At 32.7% G+C, this 15,619-nt stretch overlaps 1 protein-coding gene across 4 annotated transcripts; it reads left to right on the forward strand.

Moving 5' to 3' along the window:
* The first annotated feature begins 1,290 nt into the window (after window positions 1-1,290).
* On the forward strand, window positions 1,291-9,272 carry LOC115953855 (putative tRNA (cytidine(32)/guanosine(34)-2'-O)-methyltransferase). 4 transcript variants are annotated; one of them, XM_031071674.1, is made up of 12 exons: window positions 1,291-1,613; window positions 2,596-2,672; window positions 2,752-2,845; window positions 3,496-3,545; window positions 4,162-4,211; window positions 4,946-5,054; window positions 5,897-5,957; window positions 6,040-6,092; window positions 6,910-7,002; window positions 7,903-7,966; window positions 8,261-8,368; window positions 8,633-9,272. In XM_031071674.1, the coding sequence occupies exons 2-12, from the start codon at window positions 2,646-2,648 to the stop codon at window positions 8,872-8,874; spliced, it is 951 nt and encodes a 316-aa protein (XP_030927534.1). In that variant the 5' UTR covers window positions 1,291-1,613; window positions 2,596-2,645; the 3' UTR covers window positions 8,875-9,272. The 4 variants fall into 4 exon arrangements, with proteins under 4 accessions (XP_030927534.1, XP_030927536.1, XP_030927537.1 ...); XM_031071676.1 differs by having other exon boundaries at window positions 1,388-1,613; window positions 2,593-2,672; XM_031071677.1 differs by lacking the exon at window positions 1,291-1,613 and adding an exon at window positions 1,705-1,837 and having other exon boundaries at window positions 2,593-2,672.
* The last annotated feature ends 6,347 nt before the right edge of the window (window positions 9,273-15,619 follow it).

Below are 15,619 nucleotides of genomic sequence, written 5' to 3' on the forward strand. Positions count from 1 at the left end.
GTCTAAACAGTGTGTGAAGGGTAGATCCATGGAATGGAGGTTATGGAGCTGATGGATTCAATGAGTTTGGTTTGGTTTGGGTTGGGTTGGGAAGTGGTTCTAGATGATTAAAATGGACCATAAGGACCAAAATAAACCGTAATGGACCAAATTGGACCGAAATGTATTATTGATACAAATGCCTATTATAAATATGAACTTAATTAATCATTAATTTAAAGTGAAGGGCAATAGAAAAATAAAAAAATAAAAAAGGGAAAAAATATTTTTAAGAATACCCTTGAATTTTGGGTGAAAATCATATAAACCCAATGTCCTTTTAATTTGAAATTAGAAACTAGGTAGTAGGTTTATTGGTCATGTGACGTCAATTCACTTCACAATCAATCCATAGGATTTTCAAAGTATCTTATGAATAAGGAGTAAACTAATTGGACCAAAATTTAATACTACATATGCACTACAAACACTACAAGTGATTGCATCTTAATAAAAAAAAAAAAAAATTAGAAGAAATATATATCTGAATTTGTCGGAAACTTTTATCATTCTCAACCGAATTTGCCAAAAGTTATTATGGCCCTCTGCAGCAGCTTTGTCCAGTACTAATGAAGCCCGTGCAACTTATTGTACTATCGGCAAGAAATATTTGTAAATTATGTTTGATTTTCATTGAGTTTCATGGTTTATAAATAGCTTGCTAGTGTTTGAAGGAAGACAGAATAGAGCCTTAGAGGTTTAGAAACCCTTCCTTCCTATGTAAAAACCCTGTTTAATCTAATAATATCAGTCAATTTTATGTAATCTGTTGCTCTCCTTTATGCTTTTAAGCAATCTTTTACATTTCTTTACATGCTAGTCTTACACCCCTTTGAATTTCTTATATGTCCACCTCTGTATTACTCACGTTTATTTGTGCCTTTTCTCATATTCTCTAAAGAAATATAAAAGATTGCTTAAAAGCATAAAGGAGAGCAAAAGATTACATAAGATTGATTGATACTATTAGATTAAACAAGGTTTTTACATAGAAAGGAAGAAAGGGTTTCTAAACCTCTAAGGCTCTATTCTGCCTTCCTTTAAACACTGACTAGCTATTTATAGACCACGGAACTCAAATGAAAATCAAACATAATTTACAAATAGTTCTTGCCGACAATACAATAAACTGTATGGGTTTAATTGGTAATGGGCAAAGCTGCAGTAGAGGGCCATAATAGTTTATGGCAAATTCGGTTGAGAATGATAAAAATTTTTGACAGATTCGGATAATTATAATAGCTTCTTTTTTTTTTTTTTTTTTTAAGTGTTGAACACTATTATTCCCACATATATATATTCCCCTCTCCACTTTCTTCTTCTCTCTCTCCCGTGGCATTTTTTAAGGCCCATTATTATTTTTGGTTTGAGAATCTAGGCCCAATATTTCAATCGTGACTTTATTCATGTCATGAGAGGGCAGCAGTGGCAGGTCCAACATTAATCCTTGCAAACTAAAAGTTCTTCTGTCAGTCAGAAGTCCTGAAATAAACCGCCAACGACAACATTTTAGGTTTAAAATTCAGCGAACATACGTGTGTAACCAACACCTGTCGATTCCAAAACAAAAACCGGTAAGCTTGTATCTCTATTCTCTATAATTTTATCTGTGTTGCCGATGATTTTTTCATTTTTTGACCCTATCAGCATGCATATATCCAACATTAATCCTTGCAAACTAAAAGTTCTTCTGTCAGTCAGAAGTCCTGAAATAAACCGCCAACGACAACATTTTAGGTTTAAAATTCAGCGAACAGACGTGTGTAACCAACACCTGTCGATTCCAAAACAAAAACCGGTAAGCTTGTATCTCTATTCTCTATAATTTTATCTGTGTTGCCGATGATTTTTTCATTTTTTGACCCTATCAGCATGCATATATGTTTGAGTTGCTTGTTTTCTTTATTCATATCAATGTTTGAGTATGCATTTAACGTGTTCGAAGAAATGTCTGAGAGAAAAGTTTGTATGTTTTTAGCTTGGTTACCTTAGCAAGTTTTTCCATAGTGGCAATCAATCATGGAAAGAATTGACGATTCATTGAAACTAAACTAAAAACTAGTGCAATGAGAACAAATATTTGCTTTCTGCTAATCAGGGTTATTGTGAATTATATTTTTATTAACTACTTTGTTTTTCTTTTAGAAAGAGAATTGTTGCCAATATGGGAATGTTGGACTGTCATTAATTATTATTAATTAGGACTAGAGGGTGTTAATAGTTCAAAATTGAATATGGGCATAGTGGTTTTAGGAGTAGGATTCTTTAAAAGCTAGTGCTGGCCTTGTTTCTTAATACATTAAGGAACTACTCAGTCTAGACTTTGTTTTAGACATGGGTTTTGGTACCAAATCCAACTTGAACTTAGTATGTGAATGATGGCAGTCTGTCATATTCTTGGTTGTTAACGTCTTTAATAAATGTTTTTGTGTTGCATAGTTCACAATTTTTGAGCTGTTTTTGCATTGTTGGTTCTGGAAATTAATTTTTAGAAGGAAGTAATTAAACTTACTTGCTTAATTCCTGGTATCATCTGGAACTGATCCCTGTTAGCAGGAGTTTGGTCTTTCAAGTTACCACCTACATAAGTACGAGTTATTTACAACATGGGCAAAGCTTCAAGAGATAAGAGGGTAGGTTTTCCATTTTGTGAGAATTTCCTTTCTCTCTTTTGTTTCCCAGCTTTTTAGTGATTAGTTCGTTCATTTGTAGGATATATACTACAGAAAAGCAAAAGAAGAAGGTTGGCGTGCTCGAAGTGCCTTTAAGCTCCTTCAAATAGATGAGGAATTCAACATATTTGAAGGTGCATTAGAACTATATTGGACCCAATTTGTCTTTTTTTTAACTGGAGCTCAAGTGATTGTCAAAGCATTCTATAGAAATTTCTATTCATCTGATTGATTATCAATAGACAAATAGAAGAAAAAAAAAAAAAACCATATTGACTTACAAAAGAAACCAAAAAAAGAAAAAGAAAAGAAAAGAACTGTATTGGACCCAATTTGTGTTGTTGATCCTACTGCACTCAGGTGTAGATGTTTTAGGTTTTAATGATCCTTTTGTTGAAACTGAAAGAAATAATAAACCTTTTAGGTTTTTTTTTATTTTTTTTTTTATTTTTATTTTTTTTATCAAAAAAAGAAATAATAAAACCTGTAAATAGGCATTGTTACCATTAACAGTTTATTTTATTTTATTTTATTTAATAAGGAATTTTCTTCATTCTGAGGCTGAAATTGAAAAATAATAAAATATTGACCAAATGCCTCGAAATGTGCAACTCTCTTTGGTTAGCCAACCATCCTACAAATCTGAAATATTTGGCTGCACGTTGATTTAGGAAATAAATTTAAATTTTGAAAACTTTTTTTTTTTTGTTGTTGAATATATTTTGTATTTATGATTTAAGTACATATCGAACCTTCAACTCCTTAATTAGAATTTGATCGACAGGAGTGAAGCGTGTGGTAGATTTATGTGCTGCCCCTGGTAGCTGGAGTCAGGTATTTTCTCTTGGAATGCTAATTTTACCTTCCTTTGAACTATGTTGTGAAACTGCTTTTATTTTTTTTTTTTTTTGATAAGTAGAATTTTATTTCATAGATAATATATATAGTATACATAATTCAATATTTTGTATCATCCATAATTTTAGGTCTAGGACTTCTTATTGTGAAACTGCTTTTATAAAGAAAGCCATTAGCCCATTACTCTCCTTCTGGGATAGGTTTGCTTTACTAACTGAGCTACTCTTGAGCTTTATAGAAAATGTTACTGTTTGCAATGATGTGACTTCAGCATTCACATTGACTATCACCGAAAGGGTTCAACCTCAAGATTTATGTTATCACTTATCAGTTTTTTCTTAGCATCTTAACTTCATATCATGCTTTGTCAGTAAATGATTTTCCTACTTTCAAATGACATGTTACACCACAGTTTGGAACTTTGAAACATATTTCCTGCATTCCATCTTGTTGGAGGCAGGATATTTGATGATTGATGCGCCAATGCTTGCAGCAGACTTCCCTACCCTGTATATACCTAGTGGACAAATTTTTGTGGTGAAAATATGTGAAGCATCTTGAATGGATTTCAATACCTTGTTCTTATGTGTAGGTTTTGAGTCGGAGATTGTATCTGCCAGCAAAGCTTTCTCCCGACTCAAGGTAGGCCACCTTGCTTATGTCAAGTTTTCTTTGGAACTTTTGCGCTTATTCAAAAATTTTCACATTGGATGTCTTAGATTCCTCCTTTCCAATCAATAGGAATCAAATTTGGTTAAAGTTGAATTTGCATTTATATTATTATTTTTGATAAGTAAAAATGTGCTTAGACAAATTTGCATTTTTATATTATCATAACCCGTTTTTCAATCCTTTGAGTTCTCAATAATTAGATCCAATGAAATATGAAACTCTTGTTCTGGAGAACTATCACCAAGCCTTTAGTATGTCGCACTCAATGTTTCAGAGGTACTGCATATAGTTACTATTCTGATTGGATGTTGATGTCTATAATTTTCTTTGACGCCCTTAAAATCAGAAAACTGATTTCTGTCTGTTGGTATTTTTTCGAAATTTGGAGATTGATCTGGCCAATGCATTTTTCTTATTCTATAGAGCTAAATTTCATTCCATGTTTCTTTATCTAGGAATCTCATTGAGCTGTTATGATACTTAAAATCAAGTTATAAATATTTAATTAAAATTTTGGAGTTCCCTTTCATTTGCCTTAAAAGGTTAACTTATATATTTCTACCAATTGAGGTTGGTGGTCACTCTTAAACAAATTCATGTTTTGAAATGTGTTTTTATTTTGTAATCCTGTTAATATCAAATCTTCTCCTTGCATGCTACTTCCCTAGCAAGACCATAACTTCCTACTTCAACATAATATGCAGGGAGAGTGATCTTCCTCTGATTGTAGCCATTGATTTGCAGCCCATGGCTCCAATTGAAGGTGTTATCCAGGTGCAAGGTGATATAACAAATGCTCGAACAGCTGAAGTGGTAAGGACAGCCTTCAAGTCTATGTTATATGTTTTCATTTGATGTATGAAGACAAATTACATGTGATGCTTTTGCATAATTTTATAGACCATTTGAATTTGTTATGGCTCGTGTTCTAGTAGGATTTCAAAATAATTCTTGTTTTTCTTGAGCACTTTAAATTTGACTATCAAGTTTCTTTAGAAAGTTTGCTGATCATTAATACTACTTGGGAGGCATTAGTCAGTATTCAACAAATATTATGCATTAAAATGATTGAAGTTTTGTTTTGGCTGGTTACACAATCCATTTGTGTACTTGATGTCCCAAATTTTACTAGTCAAAAAAAAAAAAAAAAGTCTATTTGATGTCCCCAACACCTACCTTAATATAGACTCTTGATTGATCTTGAAGATGATGAAAACCAAATGGTTTATATTGACTGCATATATGTCCTAACTAACCACAACTAGTTGGGCAAGGCATTTTCATTTCAGTGGAATCTTTCCCTGTTATTTCAATCATTTTGGGTTCCTTTCAGTGGCTATGCTGGATTTGGGTCAGTCACATTATTCAAGTCTAATGTTTTGATGATGACTACATAATCAGTTCAACTTCAATCTACACGTATAGATTCATGATGGCCAAATAACTCCAGTGAGTTGTGTGTTTTGATAGTTAGACAATATGGATGATACAGACAAGAGATTCCCATATTTTTTGTCCAACTTTGCAGTCATTCATGTTCAATATTTTTTTACAATGAATTTCTTTGTTGCATTATGGATCATGATATTGGTCACCCATTGTTTATCCTACTCTTTCTTTCTTTCATTTTTTTTTTTCTCTCAAATTTTCTTCAGGTTATTAGACATTTTGAGGGTTGCAAAGCTGACCTGGTTGTTTGTGATGGTGCTCCTGATGGTAAAATAATGGTTTTCATTTATTTATTTTTAATGGTCCAGTATTGTTCTTTTACCTTGCTTTATGCTGTGCTGTTTTGCAGTAACTGGTCTTCATGACATGGATGAATTTGTTCAGTCCCAGCTTATACTAGCGGTAAATCCTGGTTCCTCATAGACCATCCAATGTCTTTCTTGGGAACAACTTCCTATAGTGAGTAGTCTTGGATAATGATTACTTTTTCAGAAGAAGCACAAATACATGTAATGACTACATGTGTGCTACTGTCCCTCATTATTCATTTTCTCTCAAATATTCCATGTTAATATTGGAATATTGACTACTATGAGGTTTGTCCTCCTTGTTTACAGTGGTTCTTTGTGACATGCATATGTTTTATATATATATATATAAATATATATATATATATATCGATTTATTTATGTATCTATGTTAAATTTTAATCAATATGAACAGTTTAGATTAAAAATTAGGTGAAAGTTAGGGAGAAATGTATGATTTTAATTTATGAATGCAGTTTGTAAGAGGAACATTTGATGTTCTTTTTCTTTTTCTTTTTTTATCAATAAAATAAAAATTTTACAGCATAAAAAATAGCTAAAAAACAGACTCCCCTGTACACACCTTGTGTACCAAGGAATCCACAATGCTAGCAAAAATTACATGAAAGTAAAAAAAAAAAAAAAAATTCCTCTTATATTTCTTGGTTGCTTTATTTTGAGAGATTACACAGTAACTAAATTGTAGCTAGAAAATTTTGCAACTGAAATTTGAACCAGTGCCATTCCATGAATCCTTTATATTTTCCACAAATTCTTCCATTTTTCACTGCTGTTTTTGGCCATTCTATTCCTTGCTTGCTGTTTTTCAGGATGCAGTTGCTTTCAATGATATGTGAATTTTGTTGAAGTTTAGAATTAGATTGATTCCACATGGACCATCTTTCTTGCAGGGTTTAACAATTGTTACTCATGTACTTAGAGAAGGTGGAAAGTTTATTGCAAAAATATTTCGCGGGAAAGATACAAGTCTTCTTTACTGTCAGGTAAATCAAATGCTTGTTGAAATTCTCAATATCAGTACTTAAGTTCCTGTGATATGATACTGCTGTCTTTTTCCAAAATTATATCATGAGGTTTAGGGGCAAAGCGTGTGTGATCCTTTTTTCCATTCAATTTAACCCTCCTTGTCAAATATGTTAGGTTTTACCAAGTGTTCACAATATTGGTAAATCACATTTTCTGAAAATTTGAAAATAAGCCAGGAATAAGGACCTCCTTTTATAGCCCAAGGCAAAGGGCTTTTTGTTGAATCCTGACAGAAAAAAAAAAAAAATAAAATAACAATAATAAAACAAGAAAAGGAAAAAGAGGTGAATACAATTCTCAAATTGATTTTATATATACTGATCAGTGCTAATCTGGGAGTGCACTACTGAATAAGCTTTCAATCAGTGGGTACCTACTAATGATAGATCTGAGGAATTTCTGTTGAGCTTTTCTACTTGTGGTGCAACATTACTTCAAATTTGGCCAAGGCATTATAGAGTTATAATACAAGTAGATATCAATTAAGGTGTAACCCACTTCATAAAGGAATAGTTTGGTGTCGGCGTTGTGCATGATATTCCATGCACCTAACCAATTGATTCAAGCCCCATCCAACAATAATTAATCATGTCTATGATGAATATTTTCTTTTTGGATAAGCATGTCTATGATGAATATCAATTGTGCAAATCTTGCTCTACCACCCCTTTCTTTAAAAAGAAAGAACTATAGTGAATAACTAAGAGGAAGTGCCTTCGGAAAGTGTTGGCACATCTTTGTTCCCTTTCTATGCTTGTCATCTTTGGCATTAGTGTTTGTCTGTTTATGCCTTATTAGTGCATGATGAGAACCAAGCCTATATGGAATGTTCTTAATGTCTTGCTTCTTTGCTGCAGCTGAAATTATTTTTCCCTCTTGTGACTTTTGCAAAACCAAAAAGCAGCCGTAATTCCAGTATAGGTAACACTTTCTATTTCCCTCTAGTACACAACCCCTGTACTTGGAGGCACTTTCTTTTCTTCTTTCAGTAAATAAAATATAATTATATAAAAAATTGACACTTCTATTTTACACCTTTCCCAGAGTCACTCAGCAATTTTGAAATTATTACAAATTAAGGAAAATCTGCCGTAACATGAGATTAATTGTCATGGTCATCACTATTTCCCGAGTTGAAATGAAGAGTAGTCTTCTTAATCATCTTTATGATAAAATTTGTAGTAAAAGCTAATTCTTTTAACTCTTTTCATACAGAGGCCTTTGCAGTTTGCGAGAATTATTCCCCTCCTGAAGGATTTAATCCAAAAGATCTATATCGCTTGCTAGAAAAGGTGGGGAGTCCATCTGGAGGAGAAGATCTAGGTAATGTGATGTTCTACATGATTGCATCTGTATGTATGATGTATTGATTAGACATGCTTAGAATTGCATTATTGCTTAATGGATTATGTCTCAAACTTGGACAATTTACAAATGGTCACAGTTTGAAAAGAAAATTCCTAAAGCTTTCATCTTCTTCCCCTTTTTTGGATTTTGGTTGAATTATGGCTTCTTGTTTGATGGGGCCAATTTTATCATCATATTTGTTAGTTCACGTGGAAGTAATGATATTATGTTGGATAACAGATTGCAGTAGTGGATGGTTGGAAGGGCCAAATAAGGTGTATATCCCATTTCTAGCTTGCGGGGACCTCTCTGGGTATGATTCTGACCGGTCGTATCCGTTACCAAAAGTTGCTGATGGAACTTACAAGAGCTTGGATCCTGTACAGCCCCCTATTGCCCCTCCTTATAAGAGAGCTCTTGAATTGAAGAAAGCGTCCAGTCATGGAATCCAAGAACTTGAAAAGCTCTCCTTGGATTCTTGATCATGACGTATAACAAACTCAAGTTGCTAAATTTGTTATATGAGTAATTACTTGATGAATGGATAGACAATAATTAGTGTAGGCCTTAAAAACTTTTTGTTGTGCTAAAACTCCCATTGCTTTTTCCTCATACTGGTTTACTTGTCCCACAAATTGTTGGGAGCATCTTCGATAACATATTTCAATTTATTTCTGGTATATTGGCTACAAGATAATATTGAGGTGATTTATGGAACTGACTTGCAAAATTATACGGGAAAGCATTCAGTACTAGGAAGTGGTACCGTGGTATCTTCACTATCTTGTACAATGATCGTATATTTCTTGAGTAAATTTGTCTGTATCGTCAGGTCAAAAGACAGAAATAAAAGCAGAAATCAAAGTGGGATATTCGCTGATTTTCAAGTTGTGGTCCTGACAACAGTGACTTTTCACTTTGAATATTAGACAGGCTCAACGTCCCAGTATGGTCCATGTCTATGAGTATGAGCTGTGTGGTTGTGAAATATCAATCAAGACTGGTAACTTTCAATGTAGTTGATCTACCATACTCTCTCTCTCTCTCTCTCGGGCCAATGATCATCCACTCCATTATGTTCCCTATAGTTGAAATCCAGCTAAGATGCTATAGGTTGCATTGCATATTTCTGCATTGTAAATTTATCTCGGGTGATTTACATGGCAGCTTTGCAAGTTTGACTGTAGGTCCTATGGATGCATGTTCTTACTGCCTTTTGTAGTATAGTACGCTAATGGTGCAATTTTCATGATACATAATTTTTCTATCTCTAAACAGAACCATTTCTTATGCTCAATGAATTGAAAAGGGGATTTACATGGCAACTTTACAAGTTTGACTGAGTTTCACTGAAAGTCCATTGGATGTAGATCATAAAATGTTCTTACTGCCTTTTGTAGTATAGTAAACTAATGGTGCAATTTGCATGATACATAGTTTTCCTATATCTAAACAGCACTATTTCTTATGATCAATGAATCTTAGACTTGCTTATGGTAAATGAATCGTAGAATCGTTTTCATATACATGATGATACATGTTTTCCAAAGCCAAGCCAAAATACTCTAGCAAGATCTTGAGGAAACTGAATTTGATCGCGGCAAAGATGAAGAAGAATTCAAGAACTCGATGCAGTCCTCTATGGCTTCAGCTCGATGGGAGTCAATAGGGTCGGATACTGAGCGTGATCTAACCAAAGACGAGGAAACCTTCCGTGAAGACGACCTTCTCAGGGACATTAAACGTATAGTTCCGACCACCTTAGCCTGCAGGCGCTCTAGAAATTTGACAGGAGAGAATTCTGAGTCTTTGGGCAGCCTGCTGAAACTCCAAATTCCGATGACCCTTTTCCTGCCTCCAGCCACTCTGGTACCTCCACCATGTTTGAGAAAGATTGCCGGCTTATCATTCACATCCGGACTGAAACTCACTCTTTTGCTTGCTTTTCTAGACATTTGATATGTATAATATGGCTAGCTCTTACCCTTTGGGAGAGACAGAGAGCCAAAAAGGAGAGGGAGGAAGAAGAGAAATCTAAGAGCAGAGGGGACAGTTTGTTAGTTGTATAGGGTGTATTTATTATTGAATTCGTGCAAGGAAAAGAGAGAGAAACAAAAAAATAAAGTAAAAGAGGATACTGAAGAAAAAGAAAAAGAGAGGACAGGGCTTCTCACTGAAATGAGAATTTATAGGAATTGTATGCCAAAACATTTTTCCTCTCTCAAGGCATAAGAAAACTAGCTAGGTTTGTTAAAAGGGTTTGAGTTTGACTGTAAGACCAACTAGCTAGCAGCCTAGCAAGCGTTAGGTACACGCACTCACATAATGAAATATATATACGTCCGTCAAGGACAGCATGAGCCATGCACATATATAGCATATTGATATATGCCTAACAGTAGTGTAATATATAAAGCCAAATCTCCAAGGTTTTGGACTTGACATTTCAACTAAAGATGTTTCTTACTATAACAACTTTTGTGGGTATTGTAGGGACGAGTGTGAAGAGCAAGAAAAATTTGGGAGCTATGAGAATTTCACACGATCAAGAAAGAATAGGGTTTGGTCAAAAAAAAGATAGTGGTGGAGCCATGAAAGAGGAATAGAGGAGTGAAGTAAAAAAAAAGGGAACAACAGAGGCATGCACACTTTGATACTCTTCTTATCAGCGTTGCTTTTTAGGTGCTCTCTTATGGCCTACCCTCTCCTTTTGTTGGCCATCTTGATTCTGCTTAGAATCAGAATTCTATAAGTCATGGTCCATATATCTTCACAGAGAGAGAGAGAGAGAGAGAGAGAGGCATGGAGGGGAGGGAATCTCTTTGAATATGTGGGGGAGTGTGGGCTTGGCGTGTGTATTAGGAAACCCATCTTTTTCTTTCTTTTTACCATCTTGTCTAAGAAGAAATTGGGGGGTTGAAATTAAATCTGTTTGCTGGTGTGTCTTTTTGACTGGGAGCTAAAAGGCCCCAGTTTCCAATGGAATGCATTCATTGTCAAGAACAAGGAAGTCTAAGAACAAGGAAGTCTAAGCCCCGTTTGATAGAGAAGTTTAAATAGTGTTATTTGTAGTTTTTTTGAAATACATGTAGATGAAAAAATGTGTAAAAAAATATGTAATGTTATTTAAAAATTGAAAATGGTTATTTGAAATACCTTACTAAAAGGGCCTTAAATGTCTAAATATTGCACAATAAAGCAGTAAAACTTCACATGCTCATGGTAAATACCATAAGAGTAATATTAAGAATATAATCTTCTTTTTTCAAAAATTATTTCACAACCTTGTATTGTGCAACAATTATTATCAGTCAACTCAAATAGTTATGAAAAAATTTATAATATTTTTTATTTTGTTTCACTATACTTATTGATAAACAAACTGTGGTATAGGTTTGAGCCAATTGAGGAAATGGGATGTCTAAAAGGAATAGATCCACCAAAAAAGAAAAAGAAATTATAGGAAATACTTGTGTGTGTAAGATGAGCCTATGCTAAGCTAGCCAGCCCATGAAAATGAATTTCTTTCTAGACTAAATTTAAGTTTTGCATATAAAAAGCAACCGAATTTCTATTTATTCGATTAAGCAAGTATTTTCTTTCATAATTCATGGGATGTCTACAATAGGTGGCTCCAGGAATTTTTCTTAGGGTATTCCTTAAGAAGCATAAATTATACAATTTAATACAAAGAGAAATTCATATATTGACAACAACAATAATAAAAAACACGTAAATATAAAGTTTACAATTGCCTTCTACAAGTTTTTATATTTTAAAATTGTTATATGATAGGCTCATTATCAATACTACAAACTATATCTCTTTCAATGTACACAACCAAGCAATCATTCATCCAATAAATGTAGAACAAATTATGGGGCAAAATTTAATTTTATTGGCATAAAAAAAACTGAGGGCATTCACAAATTTTTTTTTGAAGGGTAGACAAATAAATTTTTTTAAATTATTATATAAAAAAAAAAAAAATCAAGTCAAGGTGGTCTTGAGACCACCCTAGCCTTAAGGTGGCGCCGCCCCCTAGGTGTCTATACATTAATGAGCACCTACGGGCTACAGCCCTTATTTTCTCTTAAAAGTAAATTTGGTTTGGCAATGCTCCAAAAAAAAAAAAAAAAAAAAAATCAAAACAATGATGTGGGTTCAAATTTCCAATCTTTGAATCAAATTGTTGAATAACTAAGTTTGTCTCTACCCTTTGCATTTATTGCATTTAGACGAAAGGAAGGAAATTGGAATGGATGTAATAAAAAAATTAGATTAAATAAGAAGCACCTAATTCAATAGTTGGACCCATAAATAGGAAAAATGACTCAACTACAGGATTTTGTAATCTGAAATGGACCACTTGGGAGTTTGGACTTGTATCAAGAGATTTAAATGCGCCTTTGAAAGGAGATGCCCATTGCCTTCATATGAACCCATTTGGACTGCAAGAGTAGGATTCTTTGTAACCCATTTGGACTGCAAGAGTAGGATTCTTTTTGCAAGTGTACGAAGTGCATTGAATATGTAAAGGGTAAGTGGAAATGGCATCCGAGTCTATAAGCATTTGGAAATTTCAAAAGGCATCATTTACTGAAATAGGTTTCCCACGAAATCTTAAGGTGTGAACTCACTTTTTTATTCTTTTTTCTTTGCTTTTTTGAAAATAACTTTTTATTTTTATTTTTTATTCTTGTTAATCAAAAGCTCAAATAATGTAATAAGTATATATGCAACTTTTCTATGATATACACATAAGGTCGACAGATGTTACAGATAAAAATTCAATCTCAATTTGATTCCAAAAAGAGAAGAAGTATTAGGATGATTTTAGAAAGAAAGAAAAAAAAGCACTAGATTCTTAATTCAAACTATTATTATTGTGAGTCGGCTAAAATGGAAATCGTTGCCTTTTTTTTTTTTTTTTTTAATTCTTGTTAATCGAAAGCTCAAATAATGTAACAAGTATATATGCAACTTCTCTATGATATACACATAAGGTCGACAGATGTTACAGATAAAAATTCAATCTCAATTTGATTCCAAAAAAAGAAGAAGTATTAGGATGATTTTAGAAAGAAAAAAAAAAAAGCACTAGATTCTTAATTCAAACTATTATTATTGTCAGTCGACTAAAATAGAAATCGTTGCCTTTTTATTTTTTTATTTTATTCTTGTTAATCAAAAGCTCAAATAATGTAATAAGTATATATGCAACTTTTCTATGATATACACATAAGGTCGACAAATGTTACAGATAAAAATTCAATCTCAATTTGATTCCAAAAAAAGAAGAATTATTAGGATGATTTTAGAAAGAAAAAAAAAAAAAAAAAGCACTAGATTCCTAATTCAAACTATTAGTATTGTCCATTGGCTAAAATGGAAATGGTTATTTTTTTTGAAAAAAAGAAGACAAAATTAAAATGTCATCAAAATTTAAAAATAAAATGAGGCATGCTTTTGCAATTTAAGAAAGATTCCTCAAATTTGTCTTTAAAAAATATGTATTCAAAATCAACTTTTTTTTTTTTTCAATCAACAAAATCAACTTGTTTTAAAACTTACTCTTAAAAAAAAAAATTAAAAAAAAAACTTGTTTTAAAACTTAAAAGGATAGCAAAATGGAGTTGATTTCAAGAAAAATACTTGCGAAACCCATATTCTAAACTAGAATTAAACCTTCCTTAACAGCCAATAATTCTGCAATAATACTAGTTGAATGTCCTATATTGATGGAAAAGCTTGCCAAAGTTACCATCTAGTGGTCATCTTAGGGTAATAGTTTGGTTGCTGTTTTGGCAGTTTTGTAGACAATGTATCTAAGGAGCAAATCTATAAATGGGTAATAACCATTTCACACACTATTACATATAAAGTACACACAGGCAAGTCACGAGTTCAATGCAAAATTGTACTATGTTAAGCTATGTGTAATTTGTTTGCAATAGTACGTGTGAAATAAACACCACTCCATCTCATGAGACGGTCTCGAAAGATCTCTCTCTCATAATTCATGAGACTCACATATTATGAGAGGAAGGTTGTTGTGACATAATTTTTCCATCATAGGGGTATAAATAAAGTCATATACAAGTACAACTATGGGTCTCAATCCCATTTGAGTTTGGACTAAAGGCCTGCATAGAAAACAAAATAGGAATGAAAGCAGGCCCAGCTCTATCCTTTCTGGACTACACCAACTAGCCCTATTCAAGTTTAATATAGTTGAACTACACTTTGAATTTGAGCCAGAGACCTGTCTCTTCTGCTAGCTTAGCCCTTTCAGATTAATGACAAAGTTGCCAACATAATGCCAGTCACTACATGCTAAACATTACTGTCATGAGTCTATAACTCATATGTTCACAGCATAATTAATCTTTAATATCTGTCCTTTCTGGGAATAAAATAAGAGCACAGAAGTCAGACCATGGATTTTCCTTTCTTCCCAGTTGATCTTTTTTTTACTTTCTTCTTTTTCACTTTTTCTAAAGGACGAATAAGCAAAATAGTACAGTATTCTTTTCTTTTCTTTTTTTTGAGGAACAAATAGTACAATATTCTCTGGAAGATAATATGCCCATTTGTTAGTTTTATTCGTTTTGTTTAAGCATGCGTTCAGACTAGCTTTTTTTTACTTTTACTTTATTTGTTCATACTTCATATACCCTATTTTAGAATCTCCATTTTTCTTAACTCAAAAAAAAAAAAAAAATCTCAATTTTTCTAAATATAATGGGTTCTTTTACCGACAATTTTTTTTTTTTTAATAATTATAGTCTTTATTATCAGACTAAGTATCAATCAATTTTTGGTATAGTCAGAAATTGAATTCAAAATCTTTTATTTAACTATAAAGACTTTATTAATTGAGTTAATTGAAACCCAATTTTACCCACTTTCAATGAATTAGCAAATCAACAAAAAATTAATCTAAACACAAGAGGTTTGATGATCAAAACCTACACCAAAAACCATTAGAATTCCTTTAAAAAGTATAAAAATAATACTAATAAATAAAAAGAAGAAGAAGAATAAGTCAATAACTTTTTGAATTTCCTTTATTGTAGGATGAGTTCAAGTTATACATGGTCTAATTTCAAATAATCTTACAGATCTTAATATTTTTTTTATTGGATACGAATTTCAACAAGTCCACAGTTGAATTACATTTTATCCATATAACCTCCACGTCCACGCTAGTCTCAAGTTAATTAA

This window comes from Quercus lobata, chromosome 7, assembly GCF_001633185.2.
Source record: "Quercus lobata isolate SW786 chromosome 7, ValleyOak3.0 Primary Assembly, whole genome shotgun sequence".
NCBI classification, from domain to species: Eukaryota; Viridiplantae; Streptophyta; class Magnoliopsida; order Fagales; family Fagaceae; genus Quercus; species Quercus lobata.